The 26178-nt window shown below is 33.3% G+C and overlaps 1 protein-coding gene across 1 annotated transcript in view; it reads right to left on the minus strand.

Annotated features, from left to right (window-relative positions):
• Positions 1-6: 6 nt before the first annotated feature.
• LOC106465750 (diacylglycerol kinase epsilon-like) overlaps positions 7-26178 on the minus strand; it is a 63268-nt gene continuing 37096 nt past the window's right edge. The window contains exons 5-11 of the mRNA XM_022393677.1: positions 24736-24879; positions 19672-19817; positions 18936-18990; positions 11223-11336; positions 9102-9304; positions 7948-8059; positions 7-653 (exon numbers count right to left, since the gene is read on the minus strand). Coding sequence (XP_022249385.1) covers positions 534-653; positions 7948-8059; positions 9102-9304; positions 11223-11336; positions 18936-18990; positions 19672-19817; positions 24736-24879 — 894 coding nt within the window. The 3' untranslated portion in view covers positions 7-533. The remainder of the gene's footprint in view (positions 654-7947; positions 8060-9101; positions 9305-11222; positions 11337-18935; positions 18991-19671; positions 19818-24735; positions 24880-26178) is intronic.

The raw sequence follows: 26178 nt of genomic DNA on the forward strand, positions 1-26178 counted from the left end.
ACATACAAACTATACAATATAAAAAAACATATGTTAAGTTTGTACATCATATATACTTGTATTCAGTACAAGTGCCACTAAATTTAGTAACTTTTTGAAATGATATTTCAGAAAATGCTTGAAAATTATACTCTACCCTATGTGTGTTAAACAACAAAAGCCTGACATTTCCTACCACAACAATACCATTCAGGTAAGATTAACACCCATGAACAATTCTTATTCTTAAAGGTATCCACTTGTTTGAGTTATATTGAAGGAAACTTTTAGAAATACTTTCCAAAAAAACTGAATCAAATCCTGAAAAAAAAAGGCATTAGCTCACCTAAAATGATTTTAGATTTAGGCTAACCAAGAATTCATCACAAAAAAGGAGTACGTTTCTGAAGGATTTTACTTGGGTTAAGATACATGTACCCATAGTGAATTTTTCTGGGTAAACATTTTACTTTGGTTGGACTAAATCTTTAGAATTGCAGCGTTCTTAGCAAATTTATTCACAAACCAAGCTTAGTGATCAGTGTAGCTGGTAATCAGTTTTTAAAGTTTGAAAGCATGGTAACCTGACCATTGTAGGTAACAGTGATATCTGCTGGATGTTGTTCCCATGGTTCTCCATCAACCTGCATTGGAACCTTTTCATGTAGACTAAGCTGAAGAAAAAGAATATAATTAAAATGTCTCTGCATAGTTTGTAAGGTTTTATAGTTAACTTGAAGAATAAAAAAATCCACAATTATATATATATATTAAGAAAAAATATAAAAATCTACAGATAAATGATATTAATTTGAACAGACTATAAAATAAAATATAATAACAAAAATAGCTTTTTCTCTATGTGTGTATATGTATATATATATATATATGTACATACATACACATACATATATACAACTGAAATGGCACTAATCTTCAGGTGCTTGTCTTCACAGTATCTAATGAGCTAGAAAGTAAACTTTACATATGTTATTTAACACCCTTTTTAGAAAAAGTTTGAAGGAACATAATTCAAGATGATGAAGCCACATTTTAATTTATTTCTCAATATTGGATTTGAAGCTGCACTAGAATGACTAAAACGTAATTAATTTTTGCTTTATAAGGTTACTCTTCAAACATTTTACCAATTTATTGTTTAAAATACAACCTTAGAAAAACCACTTAATCACATTATTCTGTCATTTTTAAATAAAATATTTAGCATGCATTCCAAAGCTCTTACTCTAACATAAAAAGTAATGTCACAAAAATCAGTTTCAACTTAATTTTAATAGTCAAGCATGTTTTTTAAACTAGCCTGTACCTTAATCAGAGGCTAGACATGACACTGAAACTTTAGAAAGTCATACTAATTCACCTAGTTGTAGAGTTAACAGAGCATTTGGTTGATAAATTTTAATTCCTTAAAAAGTAGTTTTATTCAGTTTGTATTGAATAATCCTCAATCTCTTACAAATATAAATTTGTGTTTGTGAATGACCTCTGTCAAAACACTTGTATTCATAAAATAATCTGAATTATTGTATGAAAAAAATTTATATGAACCAAACTGTTTAGTAATATATGTATATTGCACATGTATTTAGAAGTTACAGCTGTAAATCAAAATTATATAAACAGTAAAGCATAGTAGTAATCAGTTTCAATTAGATGACAAAATATGTAATCAATTTGCATACATTGAACAGAAAGTGCTTTACATATCAATAGAAATGACTGATTAAAGGTATTTGCTAATTGATGGCCCCCATTAATCAATAACATTTCATTAGTTAATCAACAGATGAAATATTAAAATTGTATTATTTAGAAGAGGATAAATTAAGTACACAGTAAACATCTTCATACTTGCAACTATAAATATGTTTACAGATATCTGTATTCTTCTATCCTATTATATCATTATACATATATATATTTAACCATTGGGAAAGTGTATAGAGACTATGTCAAAATTCAAACATATTAAAAGCTTAAGAATACAGAACACAATAATAGATCAAGGTCAAGAATGTATTAAAGTTGCAGAATATTCAAGAAATCTTGAAAAAGCTAGGTCAAAGTAAATTTTTTTCATCACTAACAAAGTGGTTATTGACAAATTAAAATATAGGAAAAAAGACAAAAAATGCCTCTTTACAACCTTGAGAGAAATACCACTGTAATGTCCCTTCTACATTTAAGAGAAAAACTGATACAGTTTTTTAAATCTCTCCCTGTTTTTAATTAAATGGTGTAATGTTTTTTGAATCACAGGTTTCGAGGAATACTTAAACAAATAAGACATGTTTGTTGAATTAAAATAAGGAAGTGATGATTTAAGTTTTGTGCTTATTGTAGATGGTGTAAAACAAGACACAAAAAATTCAGAAAAATACATAAATTACCTAGTGTCTAAACTGTAAAATATGTCAGAGCATTTTTAGAATTTGTGGATTTCACAGCAGATATATTCCACATTTTGGAGAAACCGCACTACATTAAGAACAGGTATGCTCTTCACCTAGAACTTAATATTGGTATTAAGAGTGGAACAGTACATGAGTAATTATTATAAGCCAGCCCCAACCAGATAACTGAGGTTCCACAATTTGGGATTAGAATTAAGGGGTCATGATCCCTATATCCCACGTTGGTGGCTAGGGCAATTGGATCACAATATGATATATAGATATACATTTGATCGGATCCCAACCTGTAGCCATAGGCTGCTGTGTTCCAAACCACCGGAATTATGATGAAGTGGACAAACTTTCTTTTCCACCTGAAGAAGTCCAAAAGCCAACACCCCAGGCATGGAATGATGGGATTATATATACTAAACTTAACCAAAAGAACAGAATTCATTTGGTCTGGAATTATGAACATTCATCCTCACTCTCCAACCAAGTGGGCAAGGAGCATTCCACTTGCCCCCAAAATTAGGGAGAGGACATGGAACACTGTGTTCAACCAAGGACCTAGGATGGGACCACTTCGTGTTTGAATAATGAGGAGATAGTGGACTTCCATCCATGAACAACATACAACCCGACACTGTTCATAAGAAGAGCCAAGTACACCCCAACCAGATAGCATAGGATCAAATCTGAACCAGTATTACAAGTAGGCTCCCACGTAAGCCAGCACCACTCCTACTGACATCTGGAAAAGACATCCAGGGACCTGGGTTGGAGGACCCCAAGCTTTGCCCTCTTCTCAGAGAGTGGAGGAACACACTCAAACACTTTGGAGGAAAAGCCTCTGTCCACCACCCCAGCAACTGGAAACTGGATGTGGTAAGGACTCTGTAGCTCCACTAGTAGAATTTGGGTGATAATGCACATTGGAGAGTTCTAAATAACAATGCTCTGGAAATTGTGCAAAAGGTGAACCAAGTTCCCTAAATTTTTAAAAGCAAACCAACACCAATTTATTCAATCTGATGATTGGCAGGGACAGGCAGAATCCCCTTTAGTTCTACTTATGATAGTCCTGGAGTAGTGGTCCATGATAATATGGTAATACCATCTGCAAAAGCACCTAGATGATCTTATGGAACAACTCATTTGTACAGAGCCTGTTGCAACCAGAATTATATTCAAATGGGTTGCTAGTGTGGAATTGGATTGATAAAAGCACACCTGTCTTGGCAACACTCACCACATAGTGGGATCAAGTGAAAGCAAGATGTAAGGGACCCTGAAAAAGAAATACAAGATTATTCCCTCCTCCGGATTAATCTAGCAGATGTTGTTAAAACAGCCATGGGGGGGGGGGGTAGTGGAATACCCCCAGATCAGATAAAGAATGTGAGAGAAAAGCATTAGAAGAAGTCCACATACAGGTCCATAAAATGTCCCCCATTGAAGCAAAGAACTGGCAGGAAAAGACATAAATGTGCTGAAGCTGGTGAGATGTAAGTCTCAGAAGATTCCTCCCTTGTAAAATCCAGAATATGCAACCTGGATATGTGCAAAACCACCTCCAAGGAAGTGGGGATAAACCAAGTGAGAATAAATACAGAGAACTATCACCACGAAATGAGTGAAATTGAGCCTCATAACACCTGTGGGCCTGATAGGACAAAACAAGTGATCAGTATATGATTGATTGTAGAGGTGAGAAATAGTTGGCAAAAGAATTGTGGAGAGGGATGTATCCCCTTCCCTGGTGGCCAGAGACTTAGAAAGAAATAATCTATCAAGGTACAGAAGGACCTAAAGGGAGAGATAAAGAGTCTTACAAACATATAAACAAGTCCAGTCAATGACATCAGCATGTCAGCAAAAACAAAATACCCATTAAGGGAGAGATGATACATGGTACATGAGGCTAAAGGTTCAAATGGTTGTCGAGACAAGGCATGTAGTACCACCTTAATTTTTCGATTAAGTAATGGAAAAAGCCAGTTGGAAAGAAGGCTGGATAGCACTAGGAAGTTCAAAACCTTCAGATATTGAGGATAACTAAAAGGAAATGAAATAGTTGTCTGAACTAAATGACAGAAGACAAAGCTAAACCCAAGGAAAAAACAGGTCAAAACAAGATATGGTGAACACGTTTGGTAAAGTGGGTGCAAACTCCTTGTGAGGCACACCCTAGGCAACTGTAGATGTTAAACCCCAATGAGCTGGGAAAAGTCTTGGTGTAGAATGTTGGGTTGAGGCTGCCTCAATAAAGATAGCCAAAGAGGAAGATGCAGAGGTGGACTCACATGAAGAAACTGTAGAAGAGGAAATCATGGCTAGGCCGGACAATCTAGGCTACCAACATCTTGCAAGTAGAGGTGCAAAATATCACCAGAACTCTGAGTAACAGAGGAAGTGAGGGAAAGGCATTAGATGTGTATTCCCATCCAAGCAGGACTGATTGCATTTACCACCCAAACCTGAGGATGAGATAGCGGAGACTCCAAAGCTTGTAGATGAGTGTCAATGAGTGGCAAAAGCCATCAATGAAGGCCGATAGTGAGAACAAATCTATCAAAAACTGCACAATGGACAATCCATTTGTTCAGGAGAAAGTGAGAATTGAGACTGACAATCTGCTATGAAATCCATCACATCAGGAAAATGGCAAGCCAGGAGGCTGACATGAGTGTAATAGGTCCCATAGAGAAAGAAACAGAATTAAGAGACCAGTAAAATTGATGAAACGTGTCATGAGGATATTCCCATGCAAAAGATCTAGACCTTGCACTATTGCCTGTTGGACAGCAAAAAGTCCTAAATTACTGATGCAGAATGAAGATTCATCCTCCATTCATATACCCTGGAATTCCTGACCTTGAAGATACACACCACATCCCTGAAATGAAGTATCCGTGAAGAGAAACTATAGACAGAGGGGTAGTATACATTTATATTCACCCACACTCACTATATATATAGAGAGAGAGATATACACCCACACATACATATATACACACAAATTTACAGATACATTAATGCACATGCACACACACACACATGCTAACGATAGAAGTGATTCAAACCAATCACCACTCAAAAACTAAGCTGTTGCTCCTGACGAAAGAGACTGGAAAATCCTGTGGATTGAAGTTCCAGATCCATTAGTTACAATGGGACCACTGAAGGGATAGCATGTGTCCTCATCCCAAGAAATTTGAGGGAAGCCCACAACCCTGTAAGAAAGGGCCTGACTGCCCATTCCATAGCCTGAAGGTGGCTAAGCCTGGCATAAAACATAGTGAAAACTTGTACAACCCAACAGAAGACATATGGTGTTGATGCTAGACCAAAGGCTAAATCCCTGAACTACAGAACCTAATCCCTGTATACAAAACATAGCTGAAGGCAAGATAAATTTACTATGAGAATGTGGAGAAATGTCTCAGCAACCACAAATCTGGGCATCCCTAGACCTGGTGAAGAATGCCAAAGTAGGGTGAGTAAAGACTCCATTGTGGACCAGGGAGAAAACAAAGAATGGGGTGTGATGAGAAAAAATGATGATCATCTGAGAATCTCCCCTTGTCACAGGCACAATAAATAAACAGGAATGAAATCCCAGAAAAATGGGATCAACTGTCACTACCACCCCCGTGATCAGTAACTCTGATAGTCGTGAAACGTAAATCCACACCACACTGGTCAGGTAGAGGTGGAAATACCACAGAGTGAGAGGATAATAGAGGTGGAGAATTGAATCGAAAGACCAACCTCGATACCAGAACCCGAGGTGCTCATGAATTTGCATCGAAGGAATACCAGGTGTCCATCACTAGTTGTAACCTCACTCTAACTGACCCCCCACTCTCACTGAGGTTAATACCAACGATGTTAGCGTCGGTCAGTTCAAATGGAGTGGCCCTGAAACTAAGGTTTGAGGCTATACAGCTGCTAGAGCCAAAGAAGGTTGAGAGGTCAACAACAACAACAAAAAAAGCAAACAGTGACAGCAATTTGCAATACAAATGCCTCAGGGACACCTGCAAACAGGAAGTGACAATAAAAAGAAGGCTACAGCAGGTAGACAAAGTCTCTTCACCAAGGTTTCTTTGCAGAAGGAACAGAAGCAGGCAATCTGTCCAAGGTAGAAGTCAGTAGAAGACCCCAATCACCCGCAAACTAATCTGGTAGAGAGAATAGGTTTTGTATAGTCCATTAATAAATTATTCTTAGAATTTAGAACAGTTACACAAGGCTTATCAAAATTATACTGAAATGCTGTTTAAAGTACTATTTATATTTTCTGTGATTGTTGTTAATACAAAACGATTTCTCATCTTTCTTAACACAATTTCCCCAACAAAAAAATATATATTTTTTTTGTAGAGCACTTGCAGGCCACATTTAGCCTGCAGGCATGTAGTTAGACTACCCTGTTCTAAGTGTATGAACATATTGATTTGAAAAGGGCCATTACATACCCTCTCTAAAAGCAATCAATTTTGGTGGCATCATGCTACCTACACAGTAGTAAACAATGTCAAAATGTAGTTCTGATACATGCTATTCCACCCCAATTTTATATCAGTTGTGATTATCATGATACTTGCAGATTTGCACATACAAAATTGTTTGAATAAAATGTACTCCACCTGTACAACAAATACTATTGTAACCTCTAAATTCTGTTCAAAGGTAGATAACTCATGAAAATTAAAATGCTATGAACATGAACATAAGTTCTAATATCATCACTGGAATGTGATGGGACCAAGAATCAAATGATAATGTTTCTTGCAATGGACATAGAAAGACCACAAGAAGTGCATGAGATAAAGAACTTAATATAAAATATAGAAATACATGAAAGTTGCACATGATGGATAACCTCAAAAACTTCATAAAAACCAAATCCTGAACTAGTCTTAGCTAGTATACAAGTTGCAAGATTTAAAGAACTGGGAACAAGAAATATGCTTATAAACCTTATGGAGCAAGCACTCATAAGTATGTTTTTATCTTCTGAGCTTAATGATTTTTACCATATTGTTAAATAGCCTCCTCCTAGTTCAGGAAGTTATTGCCTAAGTTTCTGTACAAGACTGAACCACATGCTTTCTGTTAAACTATGGAAAATGGTTCAATTCTTGAGTAAGTTACTTTGTAAATTTTCAAACATAATTTAAGAATGTTAAATGTTTTTGATGCTATGTAGTAATCAAAGTTCAGTAGCATGTATTACAAAAACTGAGTAACCTTAATGTCATCTTGTACTGTTTTTTTTGTTTTTTTGTAAATTGTATAACCTTCACATTTTGTTTGGTACTTTTGATTAGGGAAGTTAATAAATGATTTAATTTTGCAAAACTAGCCTCTGTATTTCCATCCTCTAAATTTCTTCAATTTCATGATGTACAAGTCCCACAGGCTGCATATTTCTGGTATACACTATTGTTAAACTGTGACCAGTCCCTATCCCATAAATTTAATTTCAGCTAAACCACAAAATACCTGTAACATTCAGAACAAACAGAGAAATTTTATTTCCTACCTTGATTTCCTTTGCTCTACCTAATCTAAGTGGCTCAGACAACCCAACTTGAAGCTGCGCTATGTGGAAAGATGAATAGATTCCAATCACTTCAAGGATTCCATCATCAAATCTGCAAACATAACATATATATACATAGAAAATCAATACTCAAACAGTCAAGCAATACAAAATCAGAAGGAAGGAAGGACTGCATTAAAAACAGCAAATCCAAACCTTTCAAATGAACAAAAACAAGCCCAAACAAAAGTCAAATAAAGATGCTGCACAAATCAAAAGGATCCCCAGGGCACAAGCTGTAATGTAGGATATAAATATGCCCTGGGTTTTGGAGGTGACTGTGCCCTGGGGATTCTTTTGCTTTGTGCAGTGTCCTTATTTGACTTTTGTTTGGGCTTGATTTTGTTCATTAAAATGTATACACTCAACTCTGTACCCTTAATGAATTTTCCATGACTGCTGACTGGTTTCTCATCTGCTTTTTGGATTTTGTTTGATAGATGGAATATACCCAACGCTTTTGGGTGCTATTACCACAGGCAATCTCTGTTATGACTTTTGGATAACGACTGGAAAATGCGAAGGTCTTTTTGTTTTTCTAAATAGAGTTTTGAATTTATACATATATATATACACATATATATATTTGGTACAACAAAAATTTTACATTTAAGTCTCAGACATAATAAATATCTAATTATAGTATTTTGGCACTTGTGTATAAAGTTAAAATCATAAACGTTGAATATTAGTTATGATTATAATAAATATCTTTTGAAGTTAATATACTCTTGTAAAGAAAACTAGTATAACAGATATTTTACTAATAAATCTTCACATATGATAAATATGCACCAAAAGTTATTGTAAGAAACTCATAATGTGTAGAGGAAATTAGCACAAAAGGTTAATATAATAAAGGTTCTTATGACTCAACTTGCATGAATTAGAAATATGTGTAAAGATTAGTGTAATAAAGACTTTACCACAAACTTCACAAGCATAGAAAACATATACAGAAAATTACTGCAATGATGATTTTACCACTAAATCTGTAAGCATGAGAAATTTGTAAACAAAGAATTTATCATTAAACTAGTTAAATTTGAATTTGATCATTATTTAACACTATCAATCTTAAGCACTACTACTACCTCAGTGGCTGAAGTTCTGAAGCTCTACTTCCCATCTGCCATGGTCGTACACCAGCACCCCAGCTGGGGATGTTCAAGATGACAATTGCTTCCAACTCAGGTAAATTAACTGGTTTCCCATCTAACTGTAGTTCCAACTTTTGGTGCAAGTTTTTACACTCCCTTTCCAATATATCTTTGGTTCCATAGCTTAAATACAGAAACTGAAAGATAACCAAAGAGGAAAAATTCAAACACAGATACAGTATCAATTTAAAATTTCACTATGGTTATTTTAAAAAATGACAAATTCACAGTAAGCATCTTACTTTTTTCTGAACTAAAAAAGCAATGAAAATGCCTTGTTTAATTAGTTTCAAAGAGAATATGATAATCTATGTCTTTAATATATAGAAATAAAAACATATATATATTTTATGAAGTTTGTTTGTTATAAAATTGAGTCTAGAAGTAAACTCACCCTTTTATTCTAGGATTACAAATAAATCATATCTGTTTTAATAAGCATTCATCACAATCTAATCATGCTTGATAAGCTTATATAAGAATTTAGTTTGCTTTATATTTATCAACCCTATATGCATAGTATCAGTCAATAGGAATGAGGCGGTATTGAAAAATTAATGTTTACTATAAATCTGAATTAAAATGTATATCTTCATGAAATTTGGTAAGCTTTTAATAAACATTACAAGAAAATAAAATATTTAATAAAGATTTGTTTGTGAATTTAATGATTCACTCTGACTAGTCTGAGTGCAAGGTGATTTTCAAATTAGAATGATAATACCTTTTCTTTTGACTAAAATAACTGCAGATTGAAGCAGCCAATTACAAATATTTATAATAAGAGTTTTTTATGCCTCATAATTTTTCCAGTTGTTTTAATTCAATTTTCTTGTTTTATTTCTCTTTGAACCATGTATAACTACTGCAAAAAGGAATAAATCACCCAGCAGGAGTGCAGAAACTTTAGAGTAAACAAAGTGTCAAACTACATCACACAATGTCTAATTACATCTTCATGGGTTTCTCAAGAAGTATTGAAAAGTTATTTTTCATTTAAATTTTCTTATATAACTTAGTAAGTTTTTAATTTTTACATTTTTAGTTACTCTAATTAAAAATATACTCCAATAAACAAAAAAAAAACATATATAAACACCAGACATTTACCATTACCATTTCTTATGGGCCTAAAAGAACTCGAGTGTGTACTTTTGGTCATTAGCATACTCTGCTAAGACTACTTTTTCACACTTCGTTAGTTGTCCAAAAATGATTATGTAGTTTTCAAATACACATTTTAAAATACAAAATAATTCAAACAGTAAAACAGAATGCCCCAAAACTACTATAATCTACCTGGCTTTCTAACTAACCTATGAATAGGTTGAAAAATGTCATTACTTATTGGCAGCACTGACTTCAGTTTACACACAATAAAATCTACTTGGGAAATGGTACTTTTACCAAAATAAAATAACATAAAGTCATTATAATCAGATAGTTTACAAAATAGCTTTTAAACATTTACCACATACAAATATGCAAGAGTAAAAGTACTTCCAAAAGCATGAAGAGTTGGAGGAGATTCTGTGGTGGGTTTAACAAATTTATTGATATCTCAAAAAGTAAAGGTGGGAAGGTCTTATTTTAATTTCTGGCCTGCCAGTATCTTTAGTTGGTGTTTCTGGTGGACATTCTGAAACCCATATAAGGGAAGAAAGAAAATCAAAAGGAGAATTCAGAGCAGAGGCATCATATGACACAGAGAAGACTGAAAATTAAATATGTATTTTTTAAATTAAGAAATTAAAACTCATATAATATTAAAATTTGAAACATAAACTACATGTTGACAAACAATGATAATAAAATTATAAATGGTCATGAAATGTGCATTTTGACCTCACCCATACACACAGGATTAAAGGCAATTTGCTATAACATTTTGTACACACAGTTTATATTGATCAAAATACTGCTGCTGCTTGGTTTGTTAGGATGTTGATCAGTTTTTTATACTTACATAACTGCTAACTTTATATATGGAAAAACACCTATATTAATAAACACCAACAACATTTCAACAAGCAATGGAATTTAGTTGCAACTCACCTTGTTCAGCAATCTGCTACTATACAAATAAAACTTTGATTCTCTCGTCTTATGAAAATTTAAAGTCACTAATGCATCAACTCCCACAGAAGCATAGTTGTTCATTAGGATTTCCTATGCATGAAAAGAAAAAAAAAATCACAGTCCTGTTCAAGCAGAGCATTTCAAATGCCAATTTCGATAAACAAACATTTTTACTTCTAAAATACAAGTACATAATGGTAGAAAATGTATTTCAAACCTTCTTCTTAACAGATCTTCCAAGAGAAACCTATAGTAACATATGACATTTTTACAGTTAGCCCATCTGCTTTTCAGAGTTTACAACACAAAGAATATGTGAACTCTATTGTAAAGTGGACTGTAGCCATTCTTAAATCCATTATTCAGTCCTGCCCTACACTGAAATCTAGATACAGAATGTTCTCAAAAGGAAGTTTTGTTTCTACCTAATGATAAAGGTAATGGAAATGTACAAGAACTATCAAAATCTGAAGAAGGGCTCAGTATGTAAGCTGAAATGTTGCCTCTTTTTTCTTTCAATAGACACAGTAAGTGTGAGAACTTTAATGGACTGCATTCTTTTTGATATATTGATTCAGTGGAACTTTAGAAACATCAACCTATGTGAATGTAAATAGTTAAAGAATCGACAAAATCCACTAAAGAAAGAACGAGAGCACTACTTATATAAACTAAGAGATCAAAACATTTAAATCAACATGCAACAGAGTATATAATTCTGAAGATATTATTCCAAGTTTTTATGGATTTTAAAAACTGTTCATATATTTTATTAGACAATTTTTATATCAGTCCTCTAGTTTGTGTCATAAATTGTAATATGAAACAATGAGCTCGTACTAGATAATAAACATATGTGCCATAACATGAACAATTAGAAACTGCAGCTTCAAGCTCTATCAGCTTAGCTATGTAAGTGATAGACATTGTTATCCAAACAGCTTTATACTTCTATACATGTGGGAAACTGTTTAATGCAAACATTACTTATACAGTTCTTTCTACTCTATAATCCCTATAGTTAATCTTCACATTCTTATGACATGGTTTGTAATATGATATATACTTTGTTCATATTAGATGAAAAAAATCATATCATGAATATATGAGGACCATAGTTTTGAGTTATAACAATCTTCATAAGAAGGACAATTATAGGGGATTTTATCAGACGTATCAGAACTACAACTAATTATAACAAAAAAGACACATTGCCTGTAACACTCTTTCAAGATGAAAGAGAAAAACAGATAGTGTATCAATAAAAATATCCATTTCCCACACCTAGGTATGTATATTTATTAAATAACATTCATTACCTACAGACTTAGCTGACCTAATTAGAGCTAATGCTACTGCAGCTGTACTTCTCAGTTTGTGATGTTATTTGTTATACAATGAAGAAGTAGATTTAACATTACAGTCCAAATCATCAAAATATTAACCATAGAGAACAATCTCTGCTGAATACATGCCTTAATACTTTTGTCCCAGGTATCCTTTACAGCACATGACACAAGGTTTTAGTGTCTTATATTCAACATTTTATTATACTACTTTCTGTTTATGTTATACCAATTAATATGGCATAAACACTTAGTTAACAATCCATATTTGAATAGTATTCAAGTCTTAAGTTCTTAATTCTATATGGAAATATTTAAAGAAATCCTGAACTTCCCCTATTGTTACACATGTAACACATTTTCTCTAGGCAACTTCTCTATTTTATCCACCACCCCTTCAAAATGAACAAAATAAAATGTAAATTGCTCCCTATAATATTGTCATTGTTCAGACAAACCATAATTTTTATAGCCTTCAATTTTCTTTGGTTATAGAGGTATCAAATAGAAAATCACACCCTTCCTGCCACACCTACCTGTTACATCCTCTCTTTCAGGCTTTGTTAATAGTTCTCTCTTACGTATAATTATATATTACCTATAACCAATAGAAAGTCAAGGCTTTCATTTATCAAATGACGTATTGTATAACTTTGTATTCTGAATGGAGTACAAGCATCATTCCAATGGGAAAGTTAATGACTAGCTTGGATGAATTTGTAATGGCTATTGTCTCACGGTTAGAAAGTCAGAAAAATTTTGATAGTTAGGGTAAATTAAATTAATTTAATAAAAATTATTTAGTGCATTACTACTATTAGTATAAAAAACTAGGGTTATGTTTCATCAACAATCAACAGCAAGAAAACGAAGATTGGATAAGTACTTTATTTCTTGTTTTTCATATTTATTCTTTACTTATTATTATAAAAGTAAATAAGATGTAAAAATAAGGATCTTTTTAGGTTAGTTTAGATTAGGCAAAATAAATATTATTACTAATGTAATAAAAAATATTTCATGAGGCCTGCACACAAGCAGCTTGTGGGTAATGTAATTCGATAGTGTAACGTGAACTGCACATTTCCTGAGTGATTTACAATTTATAATGGCACGGATAGTAGTTAGACATGGTTCAAAGGGCAATAAAACAATAAATTTAATAATATATAGATGTATACTGTTACGAGCTTAAAGCTACTTAGGATAAACGAATGAAAGAAAGAAAAGAAAAAAATCTATAAATAATTTAAATGAGTATAAAGAGGTTGCATGGTCAATCAAATTAACTAAGTAATTTTTCTTGCTGACACAAATATCATCCAGTTTATCTTAGAAACATATTCACAAGCATAAGTACATCGTGAACTAGGTATCTGCATATTGATTGCAATAAAATGGAAGGTTTCGTTTAAGATGTACAAGTAGTATTTTGACAGGTTCTTACTGGATGACAAGATGAACATGTCGCTTGAGCCAACTGGAGAAAAGCTATCAAAATGTGTAATTGTATGATTGATTACACAGATAATAAATACTGTGTATACCCATTAGCTTGATTTCTTACTTTTATTAATTATTTTGCACACTATCTGAAGGCTATACTAATTTGTATATTGAAGAGGTCAAAGATTAAAAATATTACTGGACAAAAAGCAGTATTGACACATCATTTAATTCTCTCAAAATGGGCTCATCAATTTGACTGACCACACGACCTCTTTGTACTTGTTTAGTCTTTATAGATTTAATACTTCTAACTTTCAATATAGTGTGTATATCGTCACAAAATTCAGCAGTCTTTCATATATAAAAATCACATTTTTAGTGAAGTATTCTTAATAAAATAAAACAAAGATCTGCCCATAAATATACTGAGTATTTGTTTTGAATTATCTGTGTGCAAAGTAATTTTTGTTAAAATTAAAAATATTTTTCCTCATCTCAAATTTCCTTTGTGTAATCCCTAAACCTCCTAAATTTGATAGATTGGTATACATAAACAAAAAGTGGTTTAATAAAATTTTGAATATAAGACACTAAAACCTTGTGTCATGCACAGTAAAAGATACCAATGGCAATAGGGTTAACAGTAAAATTTTGAATATAAGACACTAAAACCTTGTGTCATGCGCAGTAAAAGATACCAATGGCAATAGGGTTAACAGTGATATTATTTCTCAATATCAGGCAATTCATGATGATGATACCATACTAAAGAGATTTGTTTCTTAAAGACTGCACTGGTGTTGAAAATACCATGCAACTCATAATGATGACAACAAAGTAAAAGAATTTGTTGGTGAAAGACTGTGATTGGCATTTAAAATACCATGCAACTCATGATGATGACAACAAACTAAAGGAGGTTGTTGCTAAAAGATTGTGCTGGTGTTGAAAATACCATGCAACTCATAATGATGACAACAAAGTAAAAGAACTTGTTGGTGAAAGACTGTGATTGGCATTTAAAATACCATGCAACTCATGATGATGACAACAAACTAAAGGAGGTTGTTGCTAAAAGATTGTGCTGGTGTTGAAAATACCATGCAACTCATGATAATGACAACAAACTAAAGAAGGTTGTTGCTTAAAGATTGTGCTGGTGTTGAAAATACTATGCAACTCATGATGATGATGACACACTTAAAGGATCTGTTACTTAAAGACTGTACTGATGGGTAAAATATTTCAGTCATTGGTTCCCTCACCAACTTACATCCTATCTAAACTATAGTCAAGAAGCTATAAACCTTTCTACTGCGAGACACCACTCAATAGTTCAGAAAGCAGGGAATTTAACTTATTTACAGACACTGATTTATCATGCAACTGACTATATTAACTGCTTATCAATCAATTAATCCTGGTCATAACAATTAGGCCAATGTTGGCATCCTGGTCAACCATTATAGCAGTTGTACTGCTCTACACTGGCATTTCCTCATTTGACTTCTTATGGATGGTCATATGTTCACTGCCATCATCTTCCTTCTCATCAATTGAAGCTATTATACTAGTGTTGTATGGTACTCTCATTGCCCTATAACCCATTAATCTCCTCAATCTCTGACTACAGAGAGTGCAAGAGAGGGTCATCATTGCTGCCCTCCATATGCGAACTTTTCTTATTACGCATGCCACAAGCCTTCCGCACCCCCCTACTGGAGTCAAATGATTCCAACGTGTGTTTCATGCAAACCATCATACCAATAGAAGAATAGTACACTCATGTGATGCATGTGACAACCTATATGCGCCTCTACTGAACTATCATTTGAAGTTTGGCAGATGACGGAAGCACCGGAAGTGAGTGGGGAGGAAGGGTGGGAAGTGTGAATGAAGGGAAGTACCTATCGGAAATACATTTTCAGTATAAGAAAATTATATCTTCTGATACGGTACTTCCATCCACTCACAAGATTAACTAGAATCCCACATTGATTAGGAGGAGGGACTGGTGCGAGGGAAGAACAAATGTAACCCCCCGAAAGTGTCCAAATGATACCTCTGTAGATGTGAGAGCCAGATCTGAAGATACATAGACGGGAACCACACCACTTCTGATTCAGGTATACTCTTCGCCCATATGTGGAATGTGCAAGAAATTATGGTGGAAAATGTGAGGAGCACATCCGATTGGGAAAGAATGTGGTAGAAAAGTGATCCTAGTCAGAGAAAGATATAGTAACTCAATCCCACAATAAGAAAAGTGGGCAAATGAGGATGTGTCCCATGGTGTAGAGTTGTTAGGGTGCAGCATACCATACTTGGCAAGTCAACTACATCCAAAACCTCTTCACTGGGTACTGACATCATACTGTCTTCACCTCAAACCCAAGAACTGGGGAATTGAGAACCACTCCGATTACTCATGATTAGCTCTGAGCTATAGATCCGGGAATTTGACAACTAGTATCAAAAGGAAGTCTATTGCATGCAATCAACTCCCGCAACCAGGAAACAGGTTGGGACCATCAAAAGAGCAATAAAATCCATGTAAGAAGAGAGAACAAAGGAGAGCCAAGGATAGAACCGGAATAATCCCATGTATCCCTTCTGTGACCCACAACACAGAAGAAGGAAATTAAGGGAGGAAGATAGACAACCTTAACCCTGTATGAGGACTTATGTTGATTGGTTCACTCAAAAACCAAAACCAGCCTGTGGGGCATTGATATCCATGCGTAGGTAGGATGAGGGCTCCCAATTGAAGGCGTGAACTACATTTTGACATCTCACTTTGTTGTATTGTTAATCGCAATTCAGAGGATGTTACGTCATCTACACTGGCAGAACACCACTGCCCTACTCTGAACTGAGTGGTTATAGCCATCTTATGTGGGACCCATCCAGCATGGTGCCTCCATGGTCGACCACTCCAGCAGCTTGGAACTGGTAAGTGGTAAGGACTCCTACACTCCACTAGAAGAAAAGGGGAGCTTAGAATACATTGGAGAGCCTGGAGGAACGTCAACAGTGCAATGGGTGATCAAGAAACCCTATTTTGAAAAGATGACAAAAAAAGGTAATTAAAAAATACCTGATCAGGCACCACTTGCCATAGAGTGGGATCCATGTAATGAAGGTATGAAGAATGGGCCCTTGAAAAAAAGAAAGTATTAACTCTTTTAGCACGAGCTCGGTTCCTGGGACCGACCTCACAACCATTTTCTGTTTGTTATAGTTTTTATACTATAACTTTTAAATTAGTAAATGTATTTTAGTGAAATTTGGCAGATTATCAATAAACACTACAATTCTTTCATATGCAAAGTATCAAATTTTTGTATTAAGTCTTAAGATTTGTAAAGCAACGTTTTTTTCATTCCTTCTTTTTTTTTCACATGTTGCCTATCCAATATGCAAAGTAATTTTCATTTTAAGATTAAAAATATTTTTATGCATCAGAAAATTTTCAAATTTCACATGTTAAATCTATGTAATGTCCAGATAGTTATCACACATTTCTTAAGAAAAAAAACTTTATATTTTATGTTATTTTCAGAAATGAATCTCTGTACGGATTTAGTAGATTTGACTGATCTCAAACCACCAAAAAAAAAAGGAAATAAATATAAATTATGCCTCTTTCATTCTAGAATGACAACAATTTATAACATGAAAACATAAATGTTTAGACTAAATAGCTTAAATCTCATAACATTATACATTTATATATACATATCTATTATTATTATTATTATATTGATATTTCAGCTGTCCCTGGCTAACAATACAGAAGTTACCATGACGTGGCACATGCTCTCATGTTACCATATCCAATAATATAAAACTGACCTTTAGTCTTTACAAAGTGACCTGTCTTGGCTATGTTTTAGTAGCCTAGTATTTTGTAAAATACAGTCACATTTCAATTATTATACATGATATATATATAAATTATTGGTATTCAGAAATAAGTTCTTAAACATATTTTTCTTGAAACATAGAACAGTAAATAAAGAAGTAAAGCAAACAATTATGCAATAATGTTTTGTTTCCAAATAATTATGAACTTAACTGTACTGGTTTCAATTCCATTTTCAGAGTCATAACATCAAACATAAACATTGTATAAAAATTACTGACTCATAATATTAAACATACGAACTGCTTCAAAAGAACACTCATCAATCATAAGTAATTTTTTCTTTCAAAAAATATATTAATATAATTCAAAGGTAGCCTACACAACTGTAAAAGTAAATATAAAATTCACAATAGACTACCAAGAAGAATGTGATGGAAATCTTTTATTACTTTTATCAATATTAACTTCTGATCAAATCAAGCTACCTACTTAAAAAACACAACTAAAATTCAACCTGGTAATGAGTACAGCTTATTAAAAATACTTTTATAACATTTTTATTTATACTGATTAGAATGTATTGCTTCAACTGTTGAGTACCCTTGCTGTTAATAATAAATTTGACCATAATCCCAATAATATCTTACAAGGTTCAGCCAGTTTATATTTAGGTTAATCCTAAATACACATATTAAGCTCTATAGTTTCTGACAAGAAGTTAAGCACACTGTAGAAATCAGTTTCTTGAAGATATGTTTTAGAAAAAAGCTACAATAATAAAAATGAAATTAAAAATATTACACATTCTAACCAATAGTGTTCATGAAAGTAACAATAAGTTTATAGCTTTATTATTTATAGATGGCTATATACTATAAACTATAAAACTTCCTCTTTGTTACCATCAGAAATTGGATCTTAGACATACGGCCATTAATATATTATCAGGCATAACTTGTAAAAAATATATATATATATATTTTATTTGACTTTAGTGAACCAGTTTCAGAAAGAAGAAAAACTTACCCTTGATGGTATGGGAATTCCTAGATGTCTTTCTGAAGATAATTTGACTTTCCATCTATAAGTGGTCAAAAATGAATAATAAAATTACTTTATCATCAAGCAGAGAGATGATATTTGTACTTAAAAAAAAACTCTGTCACCTTCTGAAATTACCCAAAAATTACAGTCAATATTCTGTCCAGAAATGTAGATGATTGATAGTATTTTTTTCTTGAAACCAATTATTTGATTATGATAAATTATCAAAAGGGACTAAATCTGTAATTCAATCTAACACTGTATTTCTTAAAAACAAATTCAGCATTTTTTTGTAATTTCAAATTCTTTCTATCTGCATCAACTGCAAAATATAACCATAAAAGCAAGTTTTAATTAAATGTATTTTCTTGTTTCATCACTTGTAGCTATGAGAAAGACCCACATTAGCATAGTGAAGAAATACTTTTTTTTCAAATAAGTGCCAAACAGGTGGATGAAGCCTGTTTAAATCAGCCAAAGAAATTTTATTGAGTAAAAAAAGTTAGCCTTAACTTACCAAGTTACTGCCACATTACAACTATTTCCTTTCAAAACATATTTTGTGACATGTCAGAAATTTAACAAATTTTAAATGATATATTTTTGTAACAATCTTATATGTAGTTTCACATTAGAGGATTCTCCATGAACCTAATTAATGTAAGGATTATTATATGTTTTACTATCAATTTTCCCTAACTGACTATATTAAACAAACCTGTCTAATTTAACACAAGTAGAAGAAGCTATCTGATCAAGGATGTTCTTCACATCAATGTTTCCACTGTAACCATCTCCCCAACCCAATACTCTGGATAGGTCGTTTCCAGTTCCTAGTGGCAAGATACACACCTGGGGTTGGGGCTAAAAAAGAAACAAAAAGGAAATATGCAATTATGTACAAGTATATGCTTAATTTTGGGTACCAATATTAACCATTTGTGTAACAGGTCAGTGCATATAACATTCCAGCTATCATACTGAAACAAGGCAAAGGAGTCACAGAAAACCTTTATTTAGTATCAAACCAAAATTAATAAATGCTACTACTAACAATAGTAATTTACAGAAACGTGTTTATGCATTTACAGAAACAAACAAACTTATAACTGGTTGTGTAACATATTAATAACTATTTCCAGTACTTCAGTTGCTCTCCCCCCCCAAGTACACCTTAAAATTATACAGAGAAAGCTTGGATCTATTTTTTCAAAGCTAGCATCACACTTGGATTTAATACATCACATCTTCTACTGTGTTAACTACTTGATTCTTAGTACCATCTTTCAAAGTTATATCATCAACTTCTTTGATATTTCTTCTGTTTCTGATTTTATTTGTCACTACATTCTCTCACCCCTCAAAAGAAACTAAGTTAAGAATCCTTTCATTTTTCCTTTTTAACTATATTTTTGCCATAGTTTTACATTTGTATATGTGGATAATGCCCAAAATGTTTTTGATCAGTTTCATTTTTTTTTAGTTTTAGACATGCCAACTTTTTGGTTTACTTTTCTTCTGTTGTCTCCACCCACTAGTCACTTTTAGTTTCCAATCATATTTTTTAGGGGTGTGATTTTGTATTTTGTGTACAGTAAGCAGATGACTATATTATTAAATTCAAAGGAATGTGTCATATATAAACATGTACACAGTAATCAAATGAAGGTTGAAATACTGTTTCTTGTTTTGTTGTGAACTAATTCTAGGATTTAAGGTACCTGAAGATTTAAAGTATTATTAATAATAATAAATAAATAAATAAAAAGGTGAATGAGGGAGGCATTGTACCTTCAGAACTACAGGTTCCACATTGAAGCTATCAAAGAGACTGCAAATGTTGGAGCAGACTTTATGGATGAACTAAGGACAGTCTTTGTATATAATAAAACAAATATTGTAAATATTTATCTTGAAGAGGGGTTTATGTCATACATAAACATGTACACAGTAATCAAATGAAAGTTGAATTACTGTTTCTTGTTTTGTTGTGAACTAATCTTAAAATTTAAGGTACCTGAAGATTCAAAGTATTATTAATAATAATAAATAAATAAATAAAAAGGTGAATTCAATTTGAGTCATTGAGTTGTTTTAGACCTAATTCTACATAAATATGTTCATACAAACTATAATGTATTTGTGGATAATTTCTTTTTGTTAAGTTGTTGAGTGATTTTGAGAAGAAAAGTGTTTTTTTCTCTTGTTTTGCTTAAGCTTATGAAAACAAATAAACAAATGTAAAAGGAAAACAGTAGAAAATTCAAAAGATAAGTAACACGAGTTTCAAATGAGAAACATAATTAGTGTGATGAGCAGATGTAAACATGAAATGATCATATCAACTGTTAACAGACAAATTTTGTGCACATTAAAAAAGTAGGTTTGAAGCATTGTATTTCTTAAATGCTTCAATTAGATGGTATAAGTGTTGCAGAATATGTGAAACAAAAATAATTTATAACAACATCTTGATATTAGTATTAGTGATAGTAGTCAATTTATTTCTCTATCAAAACTTGTTGGATCAACTGACTCTCAGATGCAAATTGATATCACAGCAAATAGGCTTTTGTTACTTTTAAAGCTCTCAAGAGTAGAAAGAAACCATCAATGAGTTTAAAGCTGTTAAGAGAAAGACATGACTTTCTACAAAGATGAGCTTAAATTCAGAAATCATAAAAAAAGTTTATGCATACTTGTGTGTCCTTAACTTGTTAAAATACTGTTTTATTAATTTCTACAGAAAACATGAATAGTAGCTACTGTTGGTGATGTTATGTACTGTTATGTTATAGCTTGATGATATTATGTACCGTTATGTTATGGCTTGATGATGTTATATACTGTTATGTTATAGCTGGATGATATTATGTACCGTTATGTTATGGCTTGATGATGTTATGTACTGTTATGTTATAGCTGGATGATATTATGTACCATTATGTTATGGCTTGATGATGTTATGTACTGTTATGTTATAGCTGGATGATGTTATGTACTGTTATGTTATAGCTTGATGATGTAAGATTATTCTAGATGACATTTATACAAAACTTACATGGTCTGATTTTTAAAAAGTTTGGAATTGTGCACTTAGATACACAATAGATATATTTTTTGTTCTGATAATATATATAAATTGCTAATGTGAAATTATGAACATTTTACACACATTCATATACCTAACATTGTATAGGACAATGAAATGATATTATAAGGTAAAACCCGTCATAAAATCGTATCAATCATGCCACAGCTTATTGTTATGGAAATCAGCCATCTGATGATCAGTCAAGGGAAGCCCAAATCTCCGAAACAGACAGAACCATCCATGCAGTGGGAGAAAGTGACATAAGCAAATGCCAGACAATCCCTTCCCTTGCGTGAAGTCTGAGAAGAGAAGATTGAGCTAGACTCAAAGTGCATTGAAAAACACCCAAAGATGGACCATTTATGGAGTTGTTGAGAGGATGAATTTTTCCAACCTGATATGAAGTACACCCTTCTGGCTTCAGAAAGGAGATTCTGTGGATGTACTGTGGTAAGGTGACAGGCTGGTGCCAAAAGAAGTCAATCTTCCAAACAGTAATGTGTGCACAGACCCATGAAATGAACATACTGCTCAAAGGTCGTATTACTCGTCAGAAAACATATGGTGCTGAAGGAAGCCCAAACAGGAGAGCTTGGAAACTGACGAGAAGACTCTGCTATGAGGATGTGAAAGTAGGCGTCTGTAACATCAAACTTGTTCATCCAAAGATCTGGTGTGAAGTGCCACTGAAGTTGAAGAAAAGATTCCATGGTGAAATGAGGAGGCTGTAAGAAGAGATTGAGTCGAGACAGATTGATGATAAGATGCCAATCTCTGGTGATCTAGGTCACCAGAAAAAGATGAGAATAGAATCCTGGATGAACGGGATCGACCTTCTGAAAGGGTAGACACTAATGCCACTGGTGCCATCCCGACCTTCTGAAGTTCCCAGAGCATAGGGACGGAACCGATCCTGTAAACCAATAGGATGAGGTGTCAAAGGTGGGGGCTGTGAGATGAGAATTATCGATCCTCCAGAAGTACCCATTGGAGTATAAAAGAGGCGAGCAGCCAATAACGATAAAGAATATTGCAAACGTTCCATATAAAATCAAGCTTCGAAAGTTTCAGGGACTCCAGCAAACTAGTATGCCAAAAAAAGGGCGCCTCCTGGAAATCACGTAGAGGAGTATCACAATACAGTAATAAGAGTTAAATGAATTCACAAAAATGGAGATCTGGTAAGAGGGATAACAGGTTCTGACCTGGAACCCCATAGATCCAACAACAAATCCAATTGTTGAGTGTCCAAATATAGTACAGCCAGATGATGATAAGCCATGGCATGTTGTTCTGATAAACAAGTGGAGCAAGGCATAGCAATACTCTCTCATAATTGCATTTCAAACATCCCAGCATACACAGCAATATTAGAGGAAGAACTAAATAACCACCCTTCCCCCCCAAATCTGACAAAGAGTTAGGGTAGACTCAAAAGCAAGGTGGTGAATCCCCAAAGCTTTATAAACTCGCATAATTAACTGCAGAAAAAGAGACAGAAGGTGGCCAATCAGATGAGTCCTCATTAGAGGCAGCTCTAGTGAAAGAAGGAGCAGAAAACAGTGTCTAAATTCTCCCCAGTAAATTCAGGTTCAAGATAAAAAGCCAACTCTGAACACCTGGGGAAAATCCCCAGGCTCCATGAAGGACTCCATGTTGACTACCACCAGACAACAAAGGAGGAATGGTTAACCCCTGTGCCAGAAACCATTACACAGGAATTCATACTCACATTTTTTTATCTATATATTATAAATCAACTAAATAGTAGCAATGGGAAAACAAACAAACACCAGGCTATTGTCAAAATGCTTCAAAAAAAAATGTTAACCACAAAACATAACTCCTAGCGTTAGCACTTTGTCGAGAAAAAGTGATTGTACTGTCAACATACAGTGCTTATATACAGTACCTGTATAGTGGGCATGTGAGGGCCGATGTAAAGTTTTACAAATTAGATATTCCTGAGGGCAGTCAAGTGAGGTATAAAGACTGGAGCAAGCAAACACGATGTTTATATCGCAAAGATGAAGATCGAGAAGTAGCTATAAGTGTCAGCGGAGGTATGTATGTTTTGTAACTAATGTTTTATTAGTTTATTCCAATCTCTATGTATTTTTAAAATGAAGTGGAAGCTATACTGCTTATACAGTTGAAAAGGACAAAAAGTTTTTGTTACATGCTTAGATCACTAGCCTATAGCTTCTCAAAGCTGAGATATAGGCAATAACATCATACCATGGCAACCAAGGTTGAGAAACAGTGATTGGCTGAAACTGATAAAATTATATTACTATTGAACTTACATGGTCAAATAAGTGCTGTTTTAGATTTTCTCCTGGAGACTACAAGTGCCATATAACTTCAGAAAATTCACAAACACTAATTTTTTTATACTTATATGAAACTAAATAAATTATACTTTTTTATTGAAAGACTTCAACTCTGAAGTTTTTTATTTTAATGTGTGCAAGTTTGCCCTCATGGTAGGATGCTTTGTAACATTGTTTTTTACATTAGTTTGATAGATTTGAGCATGAAAAGCCTAAGAAGTTACATATACTGCAACCCCTATTACTAAAATATTAAATTGCCTAACCTTGTTTTTTATTCAGCAAACATTCTGTGAATTTACAAGCTAGCAGTTTTTTTTAGTAAAAATGTTTATAGAATGTTCAATGTACTTACAAAAAGCTTCAATTTCTGGATAGCATTAAGAACCCAGCCAACAGTGCCATCTCCACCTGCTACCAAAACTCGACAGGTCTGGTCTGGCACCAGATTACACCACTCCAGTCCACTTTCAGGTGGTAAGTCATGAAGATCAATTACCTTTAAGAATTTGATCACATTTTGAAAAACAAAAAGATACATTTATGTAACGAGTATAAAGAAATACTGTAATATTATACAAAGTAATTTGCATATTTATTTTTGATATAAATAAAATGATGTGTCACTCCACATAGACTTAAAATTATCTCATTATTGGTTTTTCTGTGTAGGTTATCAGAATATTCTCTCTGAATACTGTATGACTGATCCATAATAATCCTTATCAAACTGTATGAGGATGGTATGATCAGTAATGTAAAATCGTAGGTTTCTTGTGATTATTTCTTGTGTGTGTGTGTGGTGTGTGTGTGTGTGGAAGGAAGTATGGATAAGTCCACCCTGAAAGCTATCAAAATATTATGAAAAGAAAGATTGTGGGTGATTTCTGAGACCTTCAGATTGTATTTTATTGCTGGGTATAAATACTGAGATGCCTGCCTGTTAAATTAAAATAAGTTTTCCATACTTGACTCAAAGTATCAAAAATATGTCACTTTTACCAGACCTCTGGATAAAGATTAGCCTTGTGGAGCCAGTTGAATAACGTTACTTTGATTTTGTTAGTGATAAGAATTTCCTAAGACACATCTAAAGACTGCTTCAATGTATCAGATGATAGCCTAAAAAATTAACCTTGATATCTTCCTCATCAGTACTGAACTACACAATAAATTTACATCAAAGATGGACATCTCAATACTAAGTGGGTGAATAGGTCATAGAGTTAAGAGAACTCATACATTTCTTGATTAAACATGACAGGTGTTTTGTGGGTGATCCAGAAATCATAAACAATAGACCTTAAACATAATTAAGACTTACTTATGTTGTTTAGACAAGCCATAAAATTCTGGTATCCATGATTGTTCTGGTTTAAAATTTTGTATTGTATCTTACACATGAGGACTTCATGAAGTTAGCAACATACCCTAGATTATTATTATATCTTACACATGAGGTCTTCATGAAGTTAGCAACATACCCTAGATTATTATTATATCTTACACACATGAGGTCTTCATGAAGTTAGCAACATACCCTAGATTATTATTATATCTTACACACGAGGTCTTCATGAAGTTAGCAACATACCCTAGATTATTATTATATCTTACACATGAGGTCTTCATGAAGTTAGCAACATACCCTAGATTATTATTATATCTTACACACATGAGGTCTTCATGAAGTTAGCAACATACTCTAGATTATTATTATATCTTACACATGAGGTCTTCATGAAGTTAGCAACATACCCTAGATTATTATTATATCTTACACACATGAGGTCTTCAT

This window comes from Limulus polyphemus, unplaced genomic scaffold (genome assembly GCF_000517525.1).
Source record: "Limulus polyphemus unplaced genomic scaffold, Limulus_polyphemus-2.1.2 Scaffold2039, whole genome shotgun sequence".
NCBI classification, from domain to species: Eukaryota; Metazoa; Arthropoda; class Merostomata; order Xiphosura; family Limulidae; genus Limulus; species Limulus polyphemus.